Source organism: Scardinius erythrophthalmus, assembly GCF_964197995.2.
Source record: "Scardinius erythrophthalmus genome assembly, chromosome: 21".
Lineage (NCBI taxonomy): Eukaryota > Metazoa > Chordata > Actinopteri > Cypriniformes > Leuciscidae > Scardinius > Scardinius erythrophthalmus.
Genome location: NC_138241.1, coordinates 32,640,061 through 32,662,111, shown reverse-complemented (window position 1 = coordinate 32,662,111; position 22,051 = coordinate 32,640,061). Strand labels below are relative to the sequence as shown.

The window sequence follows — 22,051 nt, the reverse complement described above, 5'->3', positions numbered from 1 at the left end:
TATTCTTTATTGAAAACTCCACTGTACGTGGCTGCAGGAATCCAACATAATCTAACTAAGGGAATTTTACATGGTATCTTATAGGCATTTTTAGGAGGAGGGACTTTTGAAGGTGGAGACAAATTCGAACAAAGCATGTAACAGGTTTAGGTAACACCCTAGGCCAATCCTAATTCAATCAGCATAAGGCTCCAAGAGCTATTTGGGTCCGAAAGCCATTTGCAGACCAAAAGGTGAGATTCTCAGTGAAACATTCGTGTGCTAATCCAATCAGCCTGACGGTATCACCCATACCTTCACATGATCACAGAGACAAAAGCACAGCTGTACATTGAGCTTACTGGTCAGGAAATGCATAAGGACAAAGGGTGAGGGTGAGAGTCTCAGGAATTGACTCATTTAGAGAAACAGGACTGGCCAGAATCTCTTGATATAATCACCATAACCGCTGCTAAACTTTCTCAGTCTATATTGGAATCTAAATTAAAACCTCAAATGCTAAAATCAGAATTTCTTCACCATGATGTTTATGTAAGGAAGCATATCTGAAATAGATTCTTTAAATTTGTTATTCCACACATCTAAAGTTACCATTACCAGTCCTCATGTCTTATACGTTTTTCTTATCGCTAGGTGCCCTATCTATCTCTTCTTTTTTGTTGCTCTTTGTGTCCTTGCCACCATTCCCTCCTACGGGTTTTTGGGCTTATCCATTGGGCTTATCCACTTATCCATTCTCTTATCCTTGTGACCTATTTGCTGGGCATTACAGCATTCAGACTTTTACATGAGACAAGGGAAATTCTCCAACACCCACTGTTATCTGGAAGTAGACTCAGAAGCGTCCAAGCACTTGTCTGAGCACAGACTGAAGAACAGTGTAAGCCCATTTATCGTTCCACATGTGGGTTTCCACTACGACGAGTGAAGGTCTCTGCGTGTTACTGTCTTTCCTTTTACCCAACACAACAGGATTAAATTAAATACATTTTCTCATATGTATTACCTCATTATTTCAGCTGACTCCATAAATGAAAAAGGTTTTAATGATATCTGAGCATCATTAAAAGTGAGCAAATGTTTGATTATTCTTTTCTCCTCGGTGTGCAGGTTATCTCTAAACTCTTAAAAACTTTGATTACCTTTTGGTTTACTTCTTTGGGAATGAACCATTTGTACCAGTCACACTGAGACATTTAAAATGATACCAAACATGTATAAAACTGTATGATAATAATTCACATTTAAACCATATAGATTTTTGGGTGAATTTCAGGTGATCTCAGCATGAGTGGAAGGGAGTGGGGGAAGAGGGAAAGAGATGAGACTTACACAAGTCAAATGGGGATGCTAACTTCACAAGAAAGAGTCCAATTGTTAATTTCCAGACAGGTCCTTTGTCTTCTCAGGGAGTAGTCGTTCCTCAACCAGACTGCCAGGAATTTTGCAATTTCTCAAGTCTTACAACAGCTCCTTCCCCAGGCGATCAGGTTATTTAACAGCACTGGCTGACCACTTGACTCCTTACTTTTCTGCAACATAATTTTCCTTGTGAAAGTCTTTTTATTCTCTTTGTCCCTGAGGAAAACCTTATCAAGTTACATTTAGAAAGAGGATTATGGTTTCGGTTTAGTAGGTTATATTTAAGCAATCAAAAATATTTTAACAGTATGGCATAGAAAAAAAAATATTACGTAATTCCATTTCACCAGCTCCTGATTGTTACTTGCCTATTGAAATATTATTAAAATCTTTATAATAATAAAAAATCCTCTTTTCTTCAACAGTAGTAGGCTACGTTTTCTGCCTGTCTCTGGTATTTGCTTTACAGTACATCTTTTCTAAAACTGTACTATAAAATGATTTTTTTTAGATAATTTCTACCTTTTTTAATTGTGTTGAACTCTTTGCAGTGTTTGTCATGTGTATTACATAAAGGGACTTTTCCATTAAAGGGTGTTTTACAGTAGAGTTGTTTTGGAGTTGAGACTTTGGTGCTGTCGCCAGCGGCAAGTCGTTTCTCACTGTAACATGACCCGAGCCCTGTCCTATTCAGTAGATGTCATTTATCTAGAGAAAAGCACACCGTTGTCTTTGTACCATACTGTATCAGGAAAGGGATTTTGTTTTTTATTTTTACACGTTAATTTTTTTATTTTTATGCTTCAGTGATGGCTGAGTTGACAGGAGATTTGAAGACAATATATTTGCATTTGGTCTGACGTAACATTTTTTATGTGTGCTTTATTGTTTGACTAAAACAATAAGGTGCCTGTACAGTGGTAATTGCCTTGTCTCTAACCTCCTTCTCTAAATCTTGTCAAAGAGCTAGCATTCCCATGGTCATGGAAAACATCTAGGAATTTATTTATATTGTGATTTTTTTTTTTTTTTTCTTGTTTTAAATCTAGGATTTAGATAAGTTATTTTGTAGTTATGGTTAGCTTTTAATATATTTGCCTATAAATTATTTTTTAAAAATCCTTATGCATTCATCACAAACAACTGCAAAAGATGTTTTCATCTGGGAAGATGGCGGCAGGTAGCGGCAGAGTGGCAGGTACTGCTGTCTTACCTCTCCTAGACCATACTGGGAGACCGCCAGGTATCATAAAATACGACATGAAACTTGGGCGCCTCTGCGATATAAAAATTTTGTTAAAATGTACGTCCTTATGCCATGTTACCTTGGTGATGCACCTGCTTTTTTTGATGGGCACACAAATGTGGGGGAGCTGGTGTTCTACCTCTAAACGTGCGCTTATGGACTCACCTGGAAAACTCGCTGTCGGCCTGCCGGTGGATTCGTGGAGCCAGTATATCCTATAGGTATACTGGTTCCACTGGCTTCTCTGGCTTCTCCACTGGCTTCAAATATCCTAGATGATGGTCGAGCGAGGCGTGTGCAAAGTGAGCTGCATGGACACTCGAGTCTACAACATCTGTGTCAACAAAGCCAGGCCCAGCCATCGTCCTTTTCGTAATCCTCCTTTTCGTAATCCTCCTTTTGTGTGGGGATGTCCACTCAAATCCTGGACCAAGGTCTTTGGACATTTGCCAATCAGCTGATCCTGACATTCCTAGACCGGCGAAGTGTGCTGCTTTTACCGGCGCAGGAACTCTAAGTAATATTCCTCCAACAAACAACATTAAGCCTGATAGCAATATTGGCCAAATGGCGATAACATCGATCCTGCACAGACCTCCAACAATCACCACGCAAACTACATCGTACCTCAAACAGCAGCAGATGAAATTGTTTCAGACTGTAAATCATGCGAGCGTGTTGTGGGACGCAAAAACGAAGCCGAAAGGCATTTTTGGTGGACATCTGAATATACGTAGTATTATCTCAAAGACCGAACAACTTGAACATTTACTGACGGACTCAAACATCGATTACTTATGCCTCAAAGAGACTTGGTTAACCCCAACAACCCCTTTATCTGTTTTTAATATTCCAGGGTATAACGTGTACAGACGGAACAGAAGGAAAGGGAAAGGGGGTGGAGTCCTGATATATGTGAAAGACAGCAATCAAAATCAGCAAATAGTCTTTCCGGAAAATAATTTGGAATGTGTGGGGGTAAAACTTACACTATCCCCCCAAATTTATTTTGCTGTTTTTGCAGTCTACCGACCTCCTACTGCCACAAATGAATTTTATGATTGTCTAAAAATGTTATACTTGAACAGCATGGAAAAATGGAAGTCATTCTTATGAGTGATTTTAACTTATACTGGCAAGATAAAACATGTAGAAAAAAGATTAAAGATACTCAGATGACGCAGATGATCCATAAGCCCACGAGAATAACAAAGTCTTCCCAAACGCTTTAAATAAGCCAGATAGAATTAGAAATATTTATAACTTCATCACTGGGCAATCAGATCATAATCTTACTCTGGTCTCCAGAAAATTGTCAAAAACACGCTTTAAAATTTGAACTCAGTGAAGGGGAAATCCATGCCTTTTATCGCTCCAAAGGACATGGCTTCATTGAAAATGAAATAAAGCAAATAAACTGGCATGACACCATTGGTAGTATGCCCTGTGAGCCAGCCTGTGCTGATTTAATGTCAACCATTAAAGGCATTATATTAAAATGCACCAGGAAATGGGGCAAGAAAACAAATAAAAAATATGATCTACCCTGGTTTAACACAGATCTCTGGGAAATAATGAAAAATGAAAAAGTTTTTAAAATCTAAATTAAATACTGATCATCTGATTTTTAAAAGTTTAAGAAATAAAGTCACACAACAACTAAAAAGTTACTCTAAAAGGTTATGGAAGAGCATTGAAAAATTACTTGGAAGGGAAAAATCAGCAAATAAACATTTAAAACTCATGGTGGATGGCTGTATCCAGGATGATGACCAGATTATTGGGGAATGTTTTAATGATTGTTTCATAAATTCGGTACGAGAATTGAGTCTAAGTTTACCAAAAATTCAACTCACACAAGCTTTAACCTGTGATGATTCTGCTTTCAAGTGTTCCTTAATCAACACAGTGAAAGTGGAAAATGTAATTTCACTTCTATCTAATAGTAAAGCTAAAGATATATATGGTTGTGATACAGCTTTCTTTAAACAACACAAGACATTGTGATACCTCTAGCAATGATTATAAACAAGTCTTTTAACGAAAACTTTTTTCCCAGTGTACTTAAGCCTGCCATTGTCACCCCTGTGCATAAATCTGGGGATACTCAAGTGGTCTCTAACTAATTGAAATTTAATTTAGTAAATTTTAGATACATAAGAAACTCTCTCACCACTGAAGCATCCAGTAGCCTACATATTTAAATACAATGATCATCCCCCACCTTTTGTACTGCATTACATCCTGGTCTCAGGCATGTAATAAACAGTCATAAAACCTTTAGAATCTTTGTATAAAAACTGCCTCAAGATCCATGACAAAAAAACACGTCATTATCATCACTGTCATATACTGGCTAAATATGATATACTTAGTCTTGATAATCTAATAAAACACTCAAATGTGTCTTTGCTACATAAAATCATATATAGTGCTACTAACCCCCCCCCCCCCCTGAAAAAGTTTGTAACGCTCTGCACTGAAAAACCAGTGCGAACAACTAGAAATGTCACAAGGGGGGAGTGTACCTTCCCACAACATAAAACTCAATTTGGGAGTATCTCCTTTTCATGTGTGGCCATGAGGCAGTGGAAAACCCTTCCCACGGAACATATCTTATGTACAGATTCTCACACTTTCTCATGCCTAACAAAGAGTTGGTTGTTAAGTGCCAAGTTTGCACACATCTTTGAGATTGTGTGTGTGTGTGTGTCTAGAGTTGGATTGTACTCTAATGTGCCTAAGGCCCCGTCCACACTACTGCGTTTTCGTTTGGAAACGGAGAATTAAAACGAATACGATCTCCGTCCACACCAGCGTTTTAGCTGCGTATTAGAATTGATCTGACTGAAAACGCGGATCACGTGACCATTCACCAACACTGGGCATGTGCGTGCCGGTGTAAACACAACTTCATTGATAAAAGTATCCCACCATGCGCTGGTTCTTCCTGGGTTAACCCAAAACCGACGCTCCATGTACGGTCGATACCGCCGCTGCACACGGGAATTGTCACAGATCGCTCAAATAATAGCTTGCCTCCGGCGCATGTAGGCACTTATAGCATTGTAAAATGCAGAATTTACTTGGACAACAGCTGCTAGCAAAGATATACGCCATGACTGATGACACCCAATCATAGAGCCGAGCGTGAGCCTCTACTACGTCATCGTTTGTAAAGTCCTCCGTTTTGACCCGTCCACACTAAAACGCCCTCCGGAGATTCAAAACGAAAAACGGGTCGGCAGCATTTCTAAACTTCTCCGTTTTGGGTCTCCGTTTTTGCCGTTTTAGTGTGGACGGGAGGTGCAAACGTAGCAAAAGGTCTCCGTTTTTAAACGAAAACGCAGTAGTGTGGACGGGGCGTAAGATGCTGCTGAACTGTTTAAGTGTGTTTGCTGGGGAGGACAGAGAGTAAATGGGCTGATGGCCTCCCAGTTTCTGTTTTCGCAAACCTGTTTGTTTTTAATTACAATGGACATCACTATCCATAAACCTGTGGAATTTCTATTTTAAAATCGTTTATTTTTTATTTTAATTTATCATACCTGCCCAGGGACTACAGATGGAAATTAGCAATTGCTATAACCTGGCCCAACACATATTCTCTTGTTTAACAAGTTTAATGTTTATTTGTGCATTGTCCCTGTTTCAAATAAAACAATTTCCATTCCATTCCATTCCAAAAATCATGGAAATTCATGCAGTTGTAGCCACTTTGTGGACTGAATGCGGTCTGGATACTGTTGTCACATGAATCAGTTTTATATATATATATTGTGATGAGGTTCAGTTCTCGTGATGAGGGAAGGAAGAAGACAAGGGGTCGGCGATGACTGGGACACTCGTTTATTTACTCAAGTTGAAAACACAAACAGAAAGGTGCGCTCGTAGCGCGTTCACCGTGTAATAAACACAGCACAAAACTCAGTCCATAAATCAGCACATAAACAACGGCTTCTCTCAGTCCACGGCAGCACACGAGGTCCCAGTCCCTCTCTCTCTCCCACACTCTCTCCCGGTCGTGCTTATATCCGGTCTCTCCACGCCAATTACTGAAATCAGACACAGGTGTTCATCATCTGCACTTGACCCACTTACTCACCGCTCGCTTCCTTCCTCTCTCTCCCGCTACAGACTCCGCAGAACCACGCCCCCCTCGCCACATACCCCCACCGCCCGACTCAGGCCGGGGAGCCATCCGGCCTGCAGCCTCCCCCCCCCTCCTCCTGGAGAGGAAGTCGGCCACAGCCATCTGTGCACCCGGCCTGTGGACCACCTGAAACTTAAAGGGTTGTAACGCCAGATACCACCGGGTGATCCGCGCGTTGGTATCTTTCATGCGGTGGAGCCATTGCAGGGGAGCGTGGTCCGAACAGAGGGTGAACTCCCGCCCCAGGAGATAATACCGGAGGGTGAGAACGGCCCACCTGATGGCCAAACACTCCTTCTCTATGGTGCTGTACATCGTCTCTCTCTTCGAGAGCTTCCGACTGATGTACAGCACCGGCCGCTCTTCACCCTCCACCTCCTGGGACAGGACGGCGCCCAACCCCCTGTCCGACGCATCTGTCTGTAACATAAAAGGGAGAGAAAAGTTAGGAGCATGTAAGAGCGGTCCGCCACACAGAGCAGCCTTTATCTGGGTAAAAGCCTGCTGACACTGCTCCGTCCACTGAACCGTATCTGGTGCTTCCTTTTTAGTTAGATCAGTCAGCGGGCTGGCGAGGTCCGAATAATTAGAAACAAACCTTCTATAATATCCCGCCAGCCCCAGGAACTGCCTAACCTCCTTTTTGGTCTTGGGTCTTGGACAAGTCGCAACCGCTGCAGTCTTATCAATTTGGGGACGCACCTGTCCATGACCCAAGTGGAAACCCAGATATCTGACTTCCACACGCCCAACTGCACACTTCTTCGGATTGGCCGTGAGCCCAGCCCTTCTCAGCGTCTTCAGTACAGCTCGCAAATGCTGCATATGTCGCTGCCAATCACCACTATAGATGACGATATCATCCAGATAAGCAGCGGCATATGCAGCGTGCGGCCGGAGAATTCTGTCCATCAGACGCTGAAAAGTCGCTGGAGCCCCGAACAACCCGAACGGAAGAGTAACAAATTGGTGTAATCCGAACGGCGTTGTGAAAGCTGTTTTTTCTTTGGTCATGGGAGACAAGGGGATCTGCCAATAACCCTTGGTTAAGTCCAGTGTCGAATAAAAACGAGCAGTACCTAGCCGATCAAGCAATTCGTCAACTCGGGGCATTGGATATGCGTCGAATTTCGACACAGCATTCACCTTCCTGTAATCCACACAGAACCGTACTGAGCCGTCCGTTTTAGGAACTAAAACTATCGGGCTCGCCCAGTCACTGTTGGATTCTTCTATTACTCCCATCTCTAGCATTGCTTCTAATTCGCTCTGAACCACTTTTTTCTTATGTTCAGGCAAGCGATACGGCCGACTGCGAATTACCACACCCGGCTCGGTCTCAACATGGTGCTGAATGAGATTCGTTCGACCAGGCAGGGGCGAGAACACATCAGCAAATTCTGCTTGTATTGTTTTTACATCAGTGAGCTGGGAGGGTGAGAGGTGGTCTCCCCCAGGGGCCAGAGCGAGAGATTGTGACTTTGAACTCACTTCTGGACCGAGATCCTCCTCTCCGCTCACTACCATCGCCAGCATCACTGATTCTGCCTCGGACCATTTTTTTAGTAGGTTGAGGTGATAAATTTGATGTGCTCCGCCCCTATCTGTTCGAGCTCCCTCCCCTGGGAAGTGCCCTTGGTGACACCGTAGGTTCCGTCGGGAAGCCCGTTCTCCACCTTGGCGCTGGTTTCGGCTGGAACCCTCCACGCGTCCGGGGAAGTGGCACCGGCCTAGAGGAGAGAGAAGGAGAGGGGGGAGAGAGAGAGAGAGAGAGAGAAGCAGATGGGAGGGGCTCGCCGACCCCTGGGCACGCCACCATCTGGTCCTCCGCCAGCTGGATGGCCTGGTTCAGCGACGTCGGGCGGTGGCACTGGACCCACTGAGCAGTTCTCCTCGGTAGCCTCGCTATGAACTGCTCCAGTACCACACGATCGATGAGACCCTCGACGTCGCTTTGGTCGGCCATCAGCCATTTGCGGCAGGAGTCCCGGAGCTGTTGTGCCATGACAAAGGGCCGGCCGGACTCTTCCAGGGTCAGCGATCTGAACCTTTGTCGATGTTGTTCTGGAGTCCGACCGACCCGCTGCAGGATGGCACGCTTGAGGTCTTGGTAGACCAGGAGGTTCTGGACTGGCAGTTGGTGTGCGGCTAATTGTGCTTCTCCAGACAGCAACGGGATCAGCCGCATTGGCCAGTCCACTTTGGGCCATCCCCGATCCTCCGCTGACCTCTCGAACAGGTCCAGAAAAGCCTCTGGGTCATCTTGTGCACCCATTTTGTTGAGAGGCAGTTGCGATGATGCGTCTCTTGCTGGGGGGATGGCCCGAACCTCCCGGTCCACCCAGCTCCGGAACAGCTCGCGGTCTTCATGCTGGGACCGGAGGAGCGCTTCAAATCTCTTGTCTTGCTCCTCCTTGATCGCCAGCAGGTGTTGGTGTTGTTCCTGGTGAAGACCGGCGAGCGACTGGATGATATCCGCAAATGGCGTTGCTGGCGGGGTCTGCATGGCGGCGGCGTTCTCCTTCCCTCCCGGGTTTCGGCACCAGTGTGATGAGGTTCAGTTCTCGTGATGAGGGAAGGAAGAAGACAAGGGGTCGGCGATGACTGGGACACTCGTTTATTTACTCAAGTTGAAAACACAAACAGAAAGGTGCGCTCGTAGCGCGTTCACCGTGTAATAAACACAGCACAAAACTCAGTCCATAAATCAGCACATAAACAACGGCTTCTCTCAGTCCACGGCAGCACACGAGGTCCCAGTCCCTCTCTCTCTCCCACACTCTCTCCCGGTCGTGCTTATATCCGGTCTCTCCACGCCAATTACTGAAATCAGACACAGGTGTTCATCATCTGCACTTGACCCACTTACTCACCGCTCGCTTCCTTCCTCTCTCTCCCGCTACAGACTCCGCAGAACCACGCCCCCCTCGCCACATATATATATATATTTTTTTTTTTTATTAAATCATTTTGTTTTGCTTATATCAGTCGCTTGCCTTGCCTTTGTGGAAACACCTCAGAGAGATTTTATGTTGACCTAGTTATTTGGTCATGCAGTAACAAGGTCCAAATACAACAGGTCAGACAGTCATGGGTTCAGTAATCTTTGTGTTGACATCCAGTCTCATTTTGTGTCTGACTCAAGGCTGATATTTGAGTAAAAAAAAAAAGTAATGTCTGCAACTATGGTTTTGACTCCCATATTTAATAAAACAAATATTTGAGTCAGCCTGACAATCGACTCTGTTACAAAACCATACTCCCTACAGGCCGCATTCATTTTACAAGAGACCTTTTTGGCAAAATTATTGAAAGTATGATGGGAAAAGGATTCACAAAAGGTATTACAACAGTTTCAACTGATTACTGATTTGAACTCATTTCATATTTGATGATCTTTACAGAGTTATTGAACGAAACTGACTTCAGCTGAATAATGACACTATTGTCTTTTTAAAGTTGCTTTACAGTAGAATTGATCTCTTTGTATAATTGAATCATTATTCTCCTGTTTATCACTGTAAAGCTGCTTGAAAACAATATGTATTGTATAAAGCGCTACAGAAATAAAGGTGACCTGACTTATGCTGATTAGAGTATTGCATCCCACTGCAAAAATATCATATTTAATATCAATGTGCTGTGGCGAGCAGGATGAGGCCGAGGGCCGTGAGAGAACGGCGCGATTGATGATGAGCGACCGGTCTCGTATCTCTCACTGAGGAGCGGAAGCATAAGAGGAGGAGCGACGACAGTGAAGTGCGAGAGAGGACCAGGCCTGGACATGTGTTAGGTTTTGTTTGTTTTATTATATGTGACAGCAGTCGTCCATGAGGGGCTACTGTCTTTTACTTTTGTTTTGTATTTGTTGATTTTATTATTAAAGTTGAATAATAAAGGTGAATGTTCGCCGGTTCCCGCCTCCTTCTTCCCACAACAACGAACTGTGTTACAGTAAATTTGAAGGAATTTTCCATATTGATTTTTCACAGGTGTTTTACCCATATTTTAATGAAGGCATTGCATTGTGTTTTAGAGTTAAAGGAAATGTCTGTTAATTTAACAGATAATGTTCTGGCAGAAATTAGATTTTCTACTTTTCCTATTTTATTTAATTTTTTTCTTACAGCATACAAATCCTTAAATATGAGATAATTTACATGAGAAGCAACGTTGCATAAGATTTTAAGACATGTTTTCATCGATTTATCTATAAGTGTAGACTATTAAGACTATGAAAAGTCCTTAAGTCTTATGCAGTGTTGCATCTCAAGTAAATTTATCTCAAATTTCTTGATCATTTAACTGGAAAGCTTAGCAGCGTATTAACATCAAATTGAAATGGGTGTCTTTGTGTGCTGTATGATAGCTAAGTGTAAGTAAATTGAATGTATTTGCATTAAATATACTAAGTTAAGCTTCCTCTTAACATTATCTCTCAATATATTTATAATTTCTCCTTCCTAGACTCCTTTTCCGTCAGAGTACCACCCGGTCCTGTCGTCGTGGTCCGTGGAGGAACGGCTTTACTTCCCTGTGAATTCGAGCCAGACACAGATATCTCCCATCTGGTGATCACCTGGCAACGGGAAGATCAACGAGTGGTTCACAGCTTCTACTACCAGGTGGACCAGCTCGAACGACAAGACTCAGATTATAAAGGACGAACAAAGTTAAACTACAGTGAACTTCCTAAAGGAAATGCATCTCTGAGAATAGCAAATTTTGGACTGAAGGATGCAGGGAAATACCTGTGCACAGTGAGCAACACCAAGGGAACTGGCAAAGGAGAGCTACAGCTGGTCTACGCAGGTAAATGCCGGCGTTATTTTAGTATATTTAATATACTGTTATAGATTTTATTCATATTTTCAATTTGTTTTTATTCTTATATTTTGTTTTTATTTTAAGTTTGGTGATTTTGTTGTGCATTTTTGTAATATGTATTAGCTTTTTTCAAATATGTCTGTATGGTTTTATTAATTCTAAGTTTCAATTACTTTAGTACATCAAGATAAATTAAATAAAAAATAGTTTTGGTTGTGCTTCGGCTCTGCGTGACTGTGCGGATGAATATGGTTCTCTTACTGCTCATTAGATGATCACTACTAGGCTTAAGAGATATAACCAGTTGGAAAGGATCTCAAGCTGACTAGCTGGAGACGTTATTGTAGCTTTACCCATTGATAGACACGCTACTTCCTTGAAAATAAATTCCAGCACAGCGCTACAACCATAATGAAATGATATTCACAATAGATAATGCATTACAATGAACTCTGCTAGAGAGCGACATATGGCAAATTATCTGTTCAATAAATTAAATTACTCACCTGTTGTATAATAAAAACGCCATCTTGCATCACTTTTACAACATTTCAAATCCCTCAGTTCTCGCCGTCTCCAAAAAGCCAAGCCAATGTTGATTCTTGTTTTATTACGAGATCTGTCGCTTTCTATTTTTGCCAGCAGACAATCTTCTCTGTTCTGTTTATATATATATCCCTCTGATGGTCTTCGTTTAGCAGTCACACTGGGGGCCTTCCCGGTCATAAATGACCGGACACCTAAAAATGAAACTTCCTCCATCCCAGTAAAAACCAATGCAATTTATTTTTGTTCTATAATATTTATTCTTTTTAATTTAGAATTTTGAGACAATTTGATTGAACTTATTAATATTTATGCAATATTTATAGTCCATTTTTTGCCATTGAAAATAATGGGTTTTTTTTGTTTGTTTGTTTTTTTTGAAAAAAAAAAAAATTCTATGCAGTATTTTCGGGTAAAATAGAGACTAGGCTTTCAGAAAAAAAAAAAATCATCAATTTATTAATCATAAAATTAAATAAAACATGTTATTGCATGGGTTACCACTAGATGCCTGTATAGCTCTAAATGGAGATGTTTGTGAATTCTAGTTGTTTTTGGACCAAATTACTTACTTTTAAGATGTGGATTGAATGTATTTTTTTAGAAATTCTCAAATAATACTTTTTGCCAAGGTTTAAAGATTTTATTAATTATTATTTGAATAATTTTAATAATTATTATATTAATTATATATACATATATTAATTATAATTATTAATTATATTATGTTTTTCACTCTTGATGTTTTAGAGCTTCACCCCTTCATTGCTGAGCATTTTTTTTCTGCATCGTGGCTGATTTTTAGAGAATTTTTGTGTTTTTGTCAATTTCCCATTCATTTCCTATGGGGGTAATTTTGACCGAAGACCAAAATCATAACTAATTTTTTTACGACCACTTAGCATGCTCGGATCATGAACTCAATTTTTTTGTGTGTTCACATACCTAATGCCAGAAAAGTCACCAAGTTTCGTAACATTCTGATGTAGCTGTGATTTTTAAAAATTCAAAACACATTTTTGTAATCTGAATTTATTGGTGTGTATGTGTATAAACGTGTGTTTGTATGTGTGTGTGTGTGTGTGTGTGGGTGGGTGTGAATTTTTTGCACTCTTGATGTTGTAGAGTGTCACCCCTTTACTGCGGTGTACTTTTTTTAGAATCGTGTCCGATTTGTAGATTGTACAGACAAAAATTCAGAGAATTTTTGTGTTTTTGTAAATTTCCCATTCATTTCCTATGGGTCGGTCATTTTTGACCGAAGACCACGAGTGTGACTCTTTTTGTTTACGACCACTTAGCATGCTCGGATCATGACCTCAATTTTTTTTTGTATTCACATACCTAATGCCAGAAAAGTCACCAAGTTTCATAACCTTCCGATGAAGCTGTGATTTTTAAAATTTCAAAACAGAAAATTTTTCGGTCAGAAATGACCGAGGACCATCAGAGGGATATATATATATATTTATTTATTTATTTATTTATTTTTTAAATGTGTGATTTCCAGGAGGTTTGAGATTTAGCTGCTCCATGTCAACCTTTCTCACTCGTAACCTCTGCCACTTCCACACTAAACAACTGTCAAAGTAGCCAGAGCAACTTTTCTCTAATTACGGATATGACAAAACACACACAGGCGAGTGACGTACACAATTTCCCACAAAAACCATCCCGACATGTCTAAAAATAATGCCTGTTTTCACAGACAGGGCTTAGATTAAGCAAGGATTAGGCCTTAGTTCAGTTAGGACCAGTGCCAGTGCAAGTTGGTTTAGGTTAAAACATCTCAAACATGCATTTTAGTCTGCGAATAGGCTTAAGCCTTGTCTGTGAAACTGATAAACACTTATAATAAACTTACCATAGTGAATCAGAGTTAAACAAAAACACATTTTGAAAGAAGGATGGATGATGTATTGACTCATTATTTAATTATGTCACGGAATGGGTAAATACAAAAGGTGCAAGGACTCAAGTGCAGAGAAAGAAATATTTATTAATAAAAGAAAAGCTAAACACAAAACAAAACCCACAAGGGGAAAACATAACTAGTAAATACAAAACCAAAAACAGAACAAGAACTTACTGGGGAATCACAGGGAACAGGAAACATTAGACAACGAACCAACACAGACTGCAAACCAGAGGGGACTATTAAAGGTAAACTAATCAAGGGGGAACAGGTGGGAGAACTCAAACAATAATCAGATAACAAGGGGGAGGGACCAGACAATGACATGAGCACATGGCCCAAAATAACAAAACACCCATGTGCAGCACAAGACAGGACAGGCATGTGACAAATTATTGTTAATTTTGAAACAAAAAAGTTACATAGTGTACCTTTAACTATAATAACTCTGCCAAACACGAGTAGTCACCATTCAAATTAAAGCAATCGGTCTGTAATTATTTACTCATCCTCATGGTGTTCCAAACCCGTATGTTGCAATGTTTTAGGTGCAACATAAATGAAGGAATTGGAACTAACGAGGGTGAGAAGATAATGACTTAATGATGATAATGATCTTTTGCTGTAGTGTGTCAGTAGGAAATATCAGTTTACATTTCCAAACATTCTTTTTGCCATTAATTGTAATAATCCAGTGAGATTTGTGTATGCACAAGGAGTCTGACAACAGCCGGTATGATCTGATCTCACCATCATCGAGTCTGTCTGTGATTACTTGAAGAAACAGAAGAAACCGAGACAAACTAAATCCAGAAGAACTGCGGGAACGTCTCCAAGACGCTTGAAGAAACATTCTTGCAAAGCTTCCTGAAGAACTATGTGCAAGTGTACCTGGACAAAAGCCGTTTTAAACGCAAAGGGTCGTTACACCATATATTGATTTGAATTAGTTAATAGAAGTTAAATCATAAAGAAATTAAATTTGTGATTTTATTTTTGAAAGCATTCTCACTTTACAGCATTTTAACACAAGTGCCAGCACTTTTCACAGTACTGTAGCTTTGCAGGAAGGTTTCTTCAAGCATCTCGGAGACGTTCCCACAGTTCTTCTGGATTTAGTTTGTCTTGGGGGTATTATCATGCCTAAGATTTTTGCACAGTACTGTATTTGATTTAGTAAATCCTTGTATGTGTGTTTTGTGTCTTCAAGCCTTCTATTCCGAGCCGAGGTTAAGCATCCATCTCAATTCCTCCACTGTGACGGTCCAGTATGAAATGGAAGGCTACCCGAGGCCAGAGATCCTGTGGCTGGGGTCGGGGAAACAGAATCTCACTGACCACCAAGAGGTCTCGTCTGCATCAGATGGAGGGCTGTACTACTTAAAAAGCAGCTACGTAACCCAGAATTCAGCGGTCAATTTAACGTTTACTCTAAAAAACCCCACAGCGCATCAGGAGCTACAGAGGCATGTTATCCTCAGCTATGGTAAGCAGGTTTTTTTTTTATTGCATGGCTCTATGGGATACTAGTTTAAATTTGATCAATCATTTGATTTATTTTATTGTGTTCCAGACCAATGTTACAAAAATATGATGATTTGACAGATTTTTGCAAACGTTTGGGGTCGGTCCAATTGTGGAATATTATTACAATTTAATAAAACGGTTTTCTATTTGAATATATTTTAAAATGTAATTTATTCCTGTGATGCTAAGCTGAATTTTCAGCATCATTACTCCAGTCTTCAGTGTCACATGATCCTTCAGAAATCATTCTAACATGATGATTTGCTCAAGAAACGTTTCTAATTATTATCAATGTTAAATCAGACAGCTCGTGCAAAGTATGGTGATTCACAAGTATTAGCTGTGATTCAACAACCGCATATCTTGGTTCTGTGAAACACAGCAAAGCTAATGATACTCAGGTATGGAGCAGAAACAACGCAACCTTTTCAGGCCTTCCCGGTTCCCGCTCTCTAACCTCTCTCTAGCACTGGAAAGCTTTTCTAATATTAACACGATTCCTAAAGCTCTTGCCTAATTGTCACCTTTCTTTTTCCAATTATATTCCTCTGACCCTTTCCTCTGGTAATATCGCAGCCATCTCTCTTTCTACAGTCTTTCTACAAATGCCTGGCTTGCTCACTCTCTCTCCTCCCCCATCGCGAGTGGACACGCCCCCCGAATGCTGATTGGCTACAGGTGTGTTTGGTGCTCAGTCTGATCTTAATTACTTTGTCTGCTTTCTGTAGTGTTGCTCGCACGATGTTTGCATTTCATCACAGAGTTAGGACGACATGCAATGTTTGTCAAACAAACACAGACGTTTCTGACATTTTCATGAAGCAACAGAAACACTTTTCATTCAATACTTTATTTACTGCCTAAAACAACACCTGTACGAACAGGAATAAATTTTAACATAAAATTTAAATACCAATTAATGAGCAAGCCGACTGCTCTCGAATAGCTCTATTCAAGTGGCCTTTATTTTGTTTTTTGATGCCATATGTCACAGTGATGTGATGTCGGCACGGTTTCAAGCTGGACAAAATTGCTAATCGCCATGCACTACTTCAAGTCGGTGCCAATCGGTCTGTGCAGTTATCTTCATAGCGTGTAATTATCTTAACAGTTATCTTCATAACTTCCAGTGTGTAAACATTTTTTGGAATATACTGCAAAGTATAGTGGCAAAGCAAGGCAAGTTTATTTATATAGCACATTTCATACACAATGGCAATTCAAAGAGCTTTACATAGAAGAAATTAAAATAATAAAAAAGAAATAAGAATAATTAAAGAAAAAGAAAATACAGGACAGTACAAACAGTCAGCATAATGCGATATGTTACATAATACATTTCCATATATGGGAAACTAGTGCTTATAATTTTCAATATACTGCAATATATGTGTAAGGTCCGGGTGAGGAAGGAGACAAGCCAAGTGAAGTACCAAAATAACAAAAGTTAATTAACAGGAGGAAACTCAAAACAAACAAGAAACTGTGTGCTGGTGCACAAACAATAACCGACCAAGACTTGAGTGAGGAGGGGAACTTAATACAGGCACAGATGAACACAAGACAGGTGATGCAGATGATGATAATGATGAACAGGTGGGTAATTGAGGGAGTGAGTTCAGGTGTGGAGACAAGGAGGATTCTGGGAACTGTAGTGAGCAGGACGAAGACAGACGGTGAATGTGACATTATGCATTGACCATGTATGGCAAATAATTCTTTATGTATTATTCGTAATATATTACACAATATATTATTCTGTATATTTCCAAATATACTGTTAAACCATTTAATATATTGATTATTCATGTATGGGAAATATATTTTCATTCCTTAAGGGATCATTGCTGTGGTTTGCAAGAAGCAGCTGATGAAATGGCAGTAGGTCTAGTTCAAAGTATTCCCAGTGGACTTTCTGAAATACTCTCTGGTTTTGCCAAATTTGACAAAGTTGAGTCAATAAAGGGATAGTTCACCCAAAAAAGGAATTCTCATTTAATTCAGAAACCCATCACGAGTGGCAATGCTATGCCATTTCAGGGAGATGTTGTTTTCCCAACAAAATATGTGTTAATAATGTTGTCTGGGTGTGTCACTTGTTATATAAGTGTTTTCATTTTTCCAAGTATTCCAAGTGTTATGAAACCATATAAAGAAAAGTGCTTGTTTGGCATACATCTGCTTCAACTATGAGGTTATTATAAGACGAGATTTTCAGGGCACAGTGAGATCTTCTCGAACTTGTCAACAGTACCCATCCTTCCGTTTCTTTTTCTCAGACATGCCTTAGCGCAGTTTTCCCAACAGCTGTAATAACATGAGCCACATGAAAAGGAAGCGATGGTTTTGACTTCAGTCATATTTTATGATGATACAATGGTGAAATTAAAAACATGGTACATACATTCTGAGACTCGAAATGAAACGTATAATTAGGAATTTTATGATGTTAAATGTTTTAACATCGCCTCCCTTACTTGCCCTGACAGGCCGTCACTGCTTATTTCATGTACAGGGTTTGGACAATACAGTGTTGTAGGGTTCACGCCGTGCGGCCTGCTGGCCAATCTTCTGTAGCAAATGAGCTCTATATGAAATATTAATAATCAATAATAACTGGTTATAATTGATTATGAATATTTGGATCAGTTAATATAATTAACTTACTGTCGATTTAACTTAACTTACAATTGTTTATTAACTGTAAGAAATGTACATTTCCGGCGCATGGGAAATGTCTTTCTTAATTTACAATACTAGTAAGAGCAGTAACCAAGATCTAAATGATTAGTGACTCCAGTTATGAGCTTGAGACACGGACAACTTTACGTGTAACATGAACAAGATTTTATTAACTAGTCTAAACACTTAAACTACTCTAACATACACACACACATACATGCATACAGTTTTCCAAGAGAAAAAGAGCTGAAGCAGAATACAGGAAAGCAAGAAGTTATAGCATTGTTTGACATTAGGCAGATCAACAGCCTTGAGCAAACCATCAGTTTAGTTCTAACACACCCTTCTTTAAAGGGGTAAGGATACTTAATGTATAAAATAATGAGACTAAGTTTGATACTTGCATGTCTCGCCCATTTGAATTAAACTGTCCTGATGCAATTTGTTGAGGCTCCAGTTGATCTTTGCTGAGGTGGTCTTGATGAGAGAGAAACAGTGGGAGTCAGAGTATCTTTGGTGAATGGAAAGACAAGGCCGCAGCCTGGCACAAGCTTGGTGGGTCCTTAGAGGCTTCTAGTTCAGCATCATCGTCACGTCAGCATTTCAGAAAAATAGTAAGAGAGAGCTAAGAGCTGATCAGTGACTTTAAAGCTTGAAGATGGCACAACCTCTGGAGGTGCAAGAGCCAATGAGAAGATTTCCCTTTGGGGGGAAATTTTACGACCCTTTGTGTTCTAGCTGGACATTTGAATATGTACTTTCATTGGGTGTTTAAGAAAAGAATCTTTAAGATTCTTATAATACTAATGCATCACAAAGTTAGCAACATGTAATGTAAATGAACAAATCGGAGACGAAGATTGGATTTTTTAGAGACCAAACATGACGCACATGTAATGTTGGTTAACCATAATATGCAAAGTCTGAAACATTAACCCAATTGAGTTTACAAGAATACAAACGCCACATAAAAGGGAAAATCATGAGATGGGAAAATTAGATACATGTTTACACATTTATCAAGTGGTTATATATAGAATATATATAGGATTAACAGGGTTTTTATTTCTCTTCCTCTGCAAGAATTTAAGTGTGTTAGCTTTATTTGGGGAACGTTTCACAGGCCTTATTTGGGAGAGTGAGTTTGCTGGATTATTCATTAAATAAATGAATAATTTGTGTGTGTCTGATTGGTCCAGACGCTACACTTCTCTGATTTTACATTTTGTTAGTAAGAGCAGAGTGTGAAGGTTGAATTAGCAGAGCAAAAGCACAGCTCTACATAAAGAGATATATCAGAGTTCAAAAGAGGAAATTGTTGGCGTTGGCTGGTCATTCTCATCTGTGTCCAGGGAAGCAAGTATTTGTGCGGTGTCAACAGACAAAAATGTCGGCATACAACACCACATAGACAAACAGTAACTGCTGACACAAAAGGGATCGGTCTGATAGGGATGTGTGGGTACAACCCCAGGGATGGGGTTGCGGACAATGTGAAACGTATTTTCCCTCAAATTTTCCCCAGAGATGAGTCTTTCCCACATCATTTTGGAGGAGCAAGCCAAAAAACGTTTTCCTCCACCAGCATTTGTTTATTCAAGTGTGCTAGTATACTTCTTTTAAACTAAAAATAAGAATACTTGGCTAGTAGTTTACTCTTTTGATTGAGTAGCCTATTAAATAGCCTACTTTTTTAATCTGTCTACATACGATCTTACATTTTTTGAAAATATTGATTTATAAAGAAAACAGATATGTTCAGAATTTTTGTGTAGGCTACTGCACTGGTAGTGTACATAGGAATTTACTTCACATTTACTTTACTCTTTGTCTGAATTTTCCGGATATCCATGTTTACAAAAGCAACACTTTAAAAATGTTATTTTTTATTTTATTTTTTTTGCCAAAGACTACATCCGTACAGTAGATTTGAAGTAAATTCCTAGCCTATAGATACTCAGAATTAGGAACATATCTGTGTTCTTTATAAATCAATATTTTCAAACAATGTAAGTTTATAAGAGTAAAACACAACTACAAAAGAGTAAACACAACTACTAGCCAAGTATACTTCGAATACTTAATTATACTTTTAAGTATATCTCGATCAGAAGATTGAGTACAAGATATAGGCCAAATACACTTACACTTTTCTGTCAGTCTAAGTCAAGTATACTTAAGTGCAATTTTAAGTACTGTACTTTCTTATTTTTAGTTTACAATAAGTATACTAATAGCACACTCGAATAAACTTCTTTTTTTTGCAAGGGAAAGACAAGAAGCAGAAAACAAATCACTCCAACTCTATCTCTCTATCTACACCGATCACATTGATGTAATCACTGGCAGGCTTAGGGTTGTGTTGGCATGAATGTGGAAAATAAGCTCAGTGTTTTGGCCTGTAGCTCTGGGGGAATTTTGCTGGTGTCAGGCTGTGGTGCAGGCTGTGCTCTGAGGCACTATCATTTATAATTAAATATAAACACTTGAGATAGTGAAAAAAAAAAGTATACTACAAATACATTTACATATTTATGTGCTAAATATAAAAACCCTGCAATTGTACTTTTAGTAAACTAAACTGGTATACTTAAAGTCTGCTAAATTGGAACAACTATTTTTGTGCTTAATGCACTTTAGTTATCCGGAAATACTTAAGTATTTAAGTTTGGGCTAAAGTGGAACTATTGCAAGTATACTTTGGGTAAACTTTTAATATAGTGCATTTAAAGGCCGATATCATACAGTGACCATACTATCCTTAGTAATAGTCATATTAAAACACATTTTAGAAATAATCATAATTTTATAGTTTAATCAAAATTTTATATCAGTCATTAAATATGTTAATGCATTTGAAGTACGTAGTATGAAAAAAAGTATTTTAAATATATATATATATATAATTATTATTTTTTTTTTCAAGGGATGACATGAACAAAACTTTTTACATGTTTGGTTTGTAACCTCAAACAACCAGCACTGAATCCTTGGGCCTATTTCTGATCAGATAACTATAGCGGTTTGTTACAGTTTTTCTCAATTGCTTAAACACATTTCTTGAAACTATGCCTCATATTCTCAAAACTGTAAACACAAATCCATAACGTCTCACCCAATTCCCCAAACATCCTATTTTCAGGTCAAAATGAAGCTCTACACTCAAAACCATTCACTCTTGCCCTCAGACATCACACACACGCCCTCAAAATTACACTCTACAAATAGTCTAACACACTGGTGCAATAAATTCAAAACAACATTTCCAAAACTGGTAAGTTATGTTGCTTGTGGTTCCCCCCCTCACAGACCTTTTCACATGATGAACACAAAAGACACAACCAATGGATACATTGGCACATTTTTATTAATTCATGTACACAGTACAACACACACACACAAAATGTTTTTTTTTTTTCTATTTTACTCTTTTCTTTTCTTTTCTTTTTTTTTTACTCTCTCCTCTAAATGTATTTTTTATATTTACTTAAGATGTGTGGGACCATCATATGACAGTAAAAGAGCACACACAAACCTTATTCTAATATGAAATAGTACAGAATGTTGGAACGTGACAGGAGGGCCTCCACTCAAGGATACAATATGACGAACTAGTCTAAGAATGTTCCACATATGGTTGAAATATCATTGGCCTAGAAAGATAACATTCTGGGAGTCAAGACTATAAAGGAGAAAGTATCCCCTCCCTTCACTGTCACACTCTGTGCCACTCTGTGTGACTGTACGACTGCTGGCCTTTTCTTGCAAGAAAATAAACCTCATCAAAGACTAT

At 39.4% G+C, this 22,051-nt stretch overlaps 1 protein-coding gene across 2 annotated transcripts in view; it reads left to right on the top strand.

Annotated features, from left to right (window-relative positions):
* LOC308682011 (V-set domain-containing T-cell activation inhibitor 1) overlaps positions 1 to 22,051 on the top strand; it is a 58,105-nt gene that overhangs the window by 27,284 nt on the left and 8,770 nt on the right. Inside the window, exons 2-4 of one of the 2 annotated variants that reach the window (XM_081351434.1) lie at positions 11,229 to 11,573; positions 15,260 to 15,535; positions 16,171 to 16,254. In XM_081351434.1, coding sequence (XP_081207560.1) covers positions 11,229 to 11,573; positions 15,260 to 15,535; positions 16,171 to 16,244 — 695 coding nt within the window. In that variant the 3' untranslated portion in view covers positions 16,245 to 16,254. Of the gene's footprint in view, positions 1 to 11,228; positions 11,574 to 15,259; positions 15,536 to 16,170; positions 16,255 to 22,051 lie in introns of those variants that run through there. The other variant, XM_081351433.1, reaches the window with a different exon arrangement.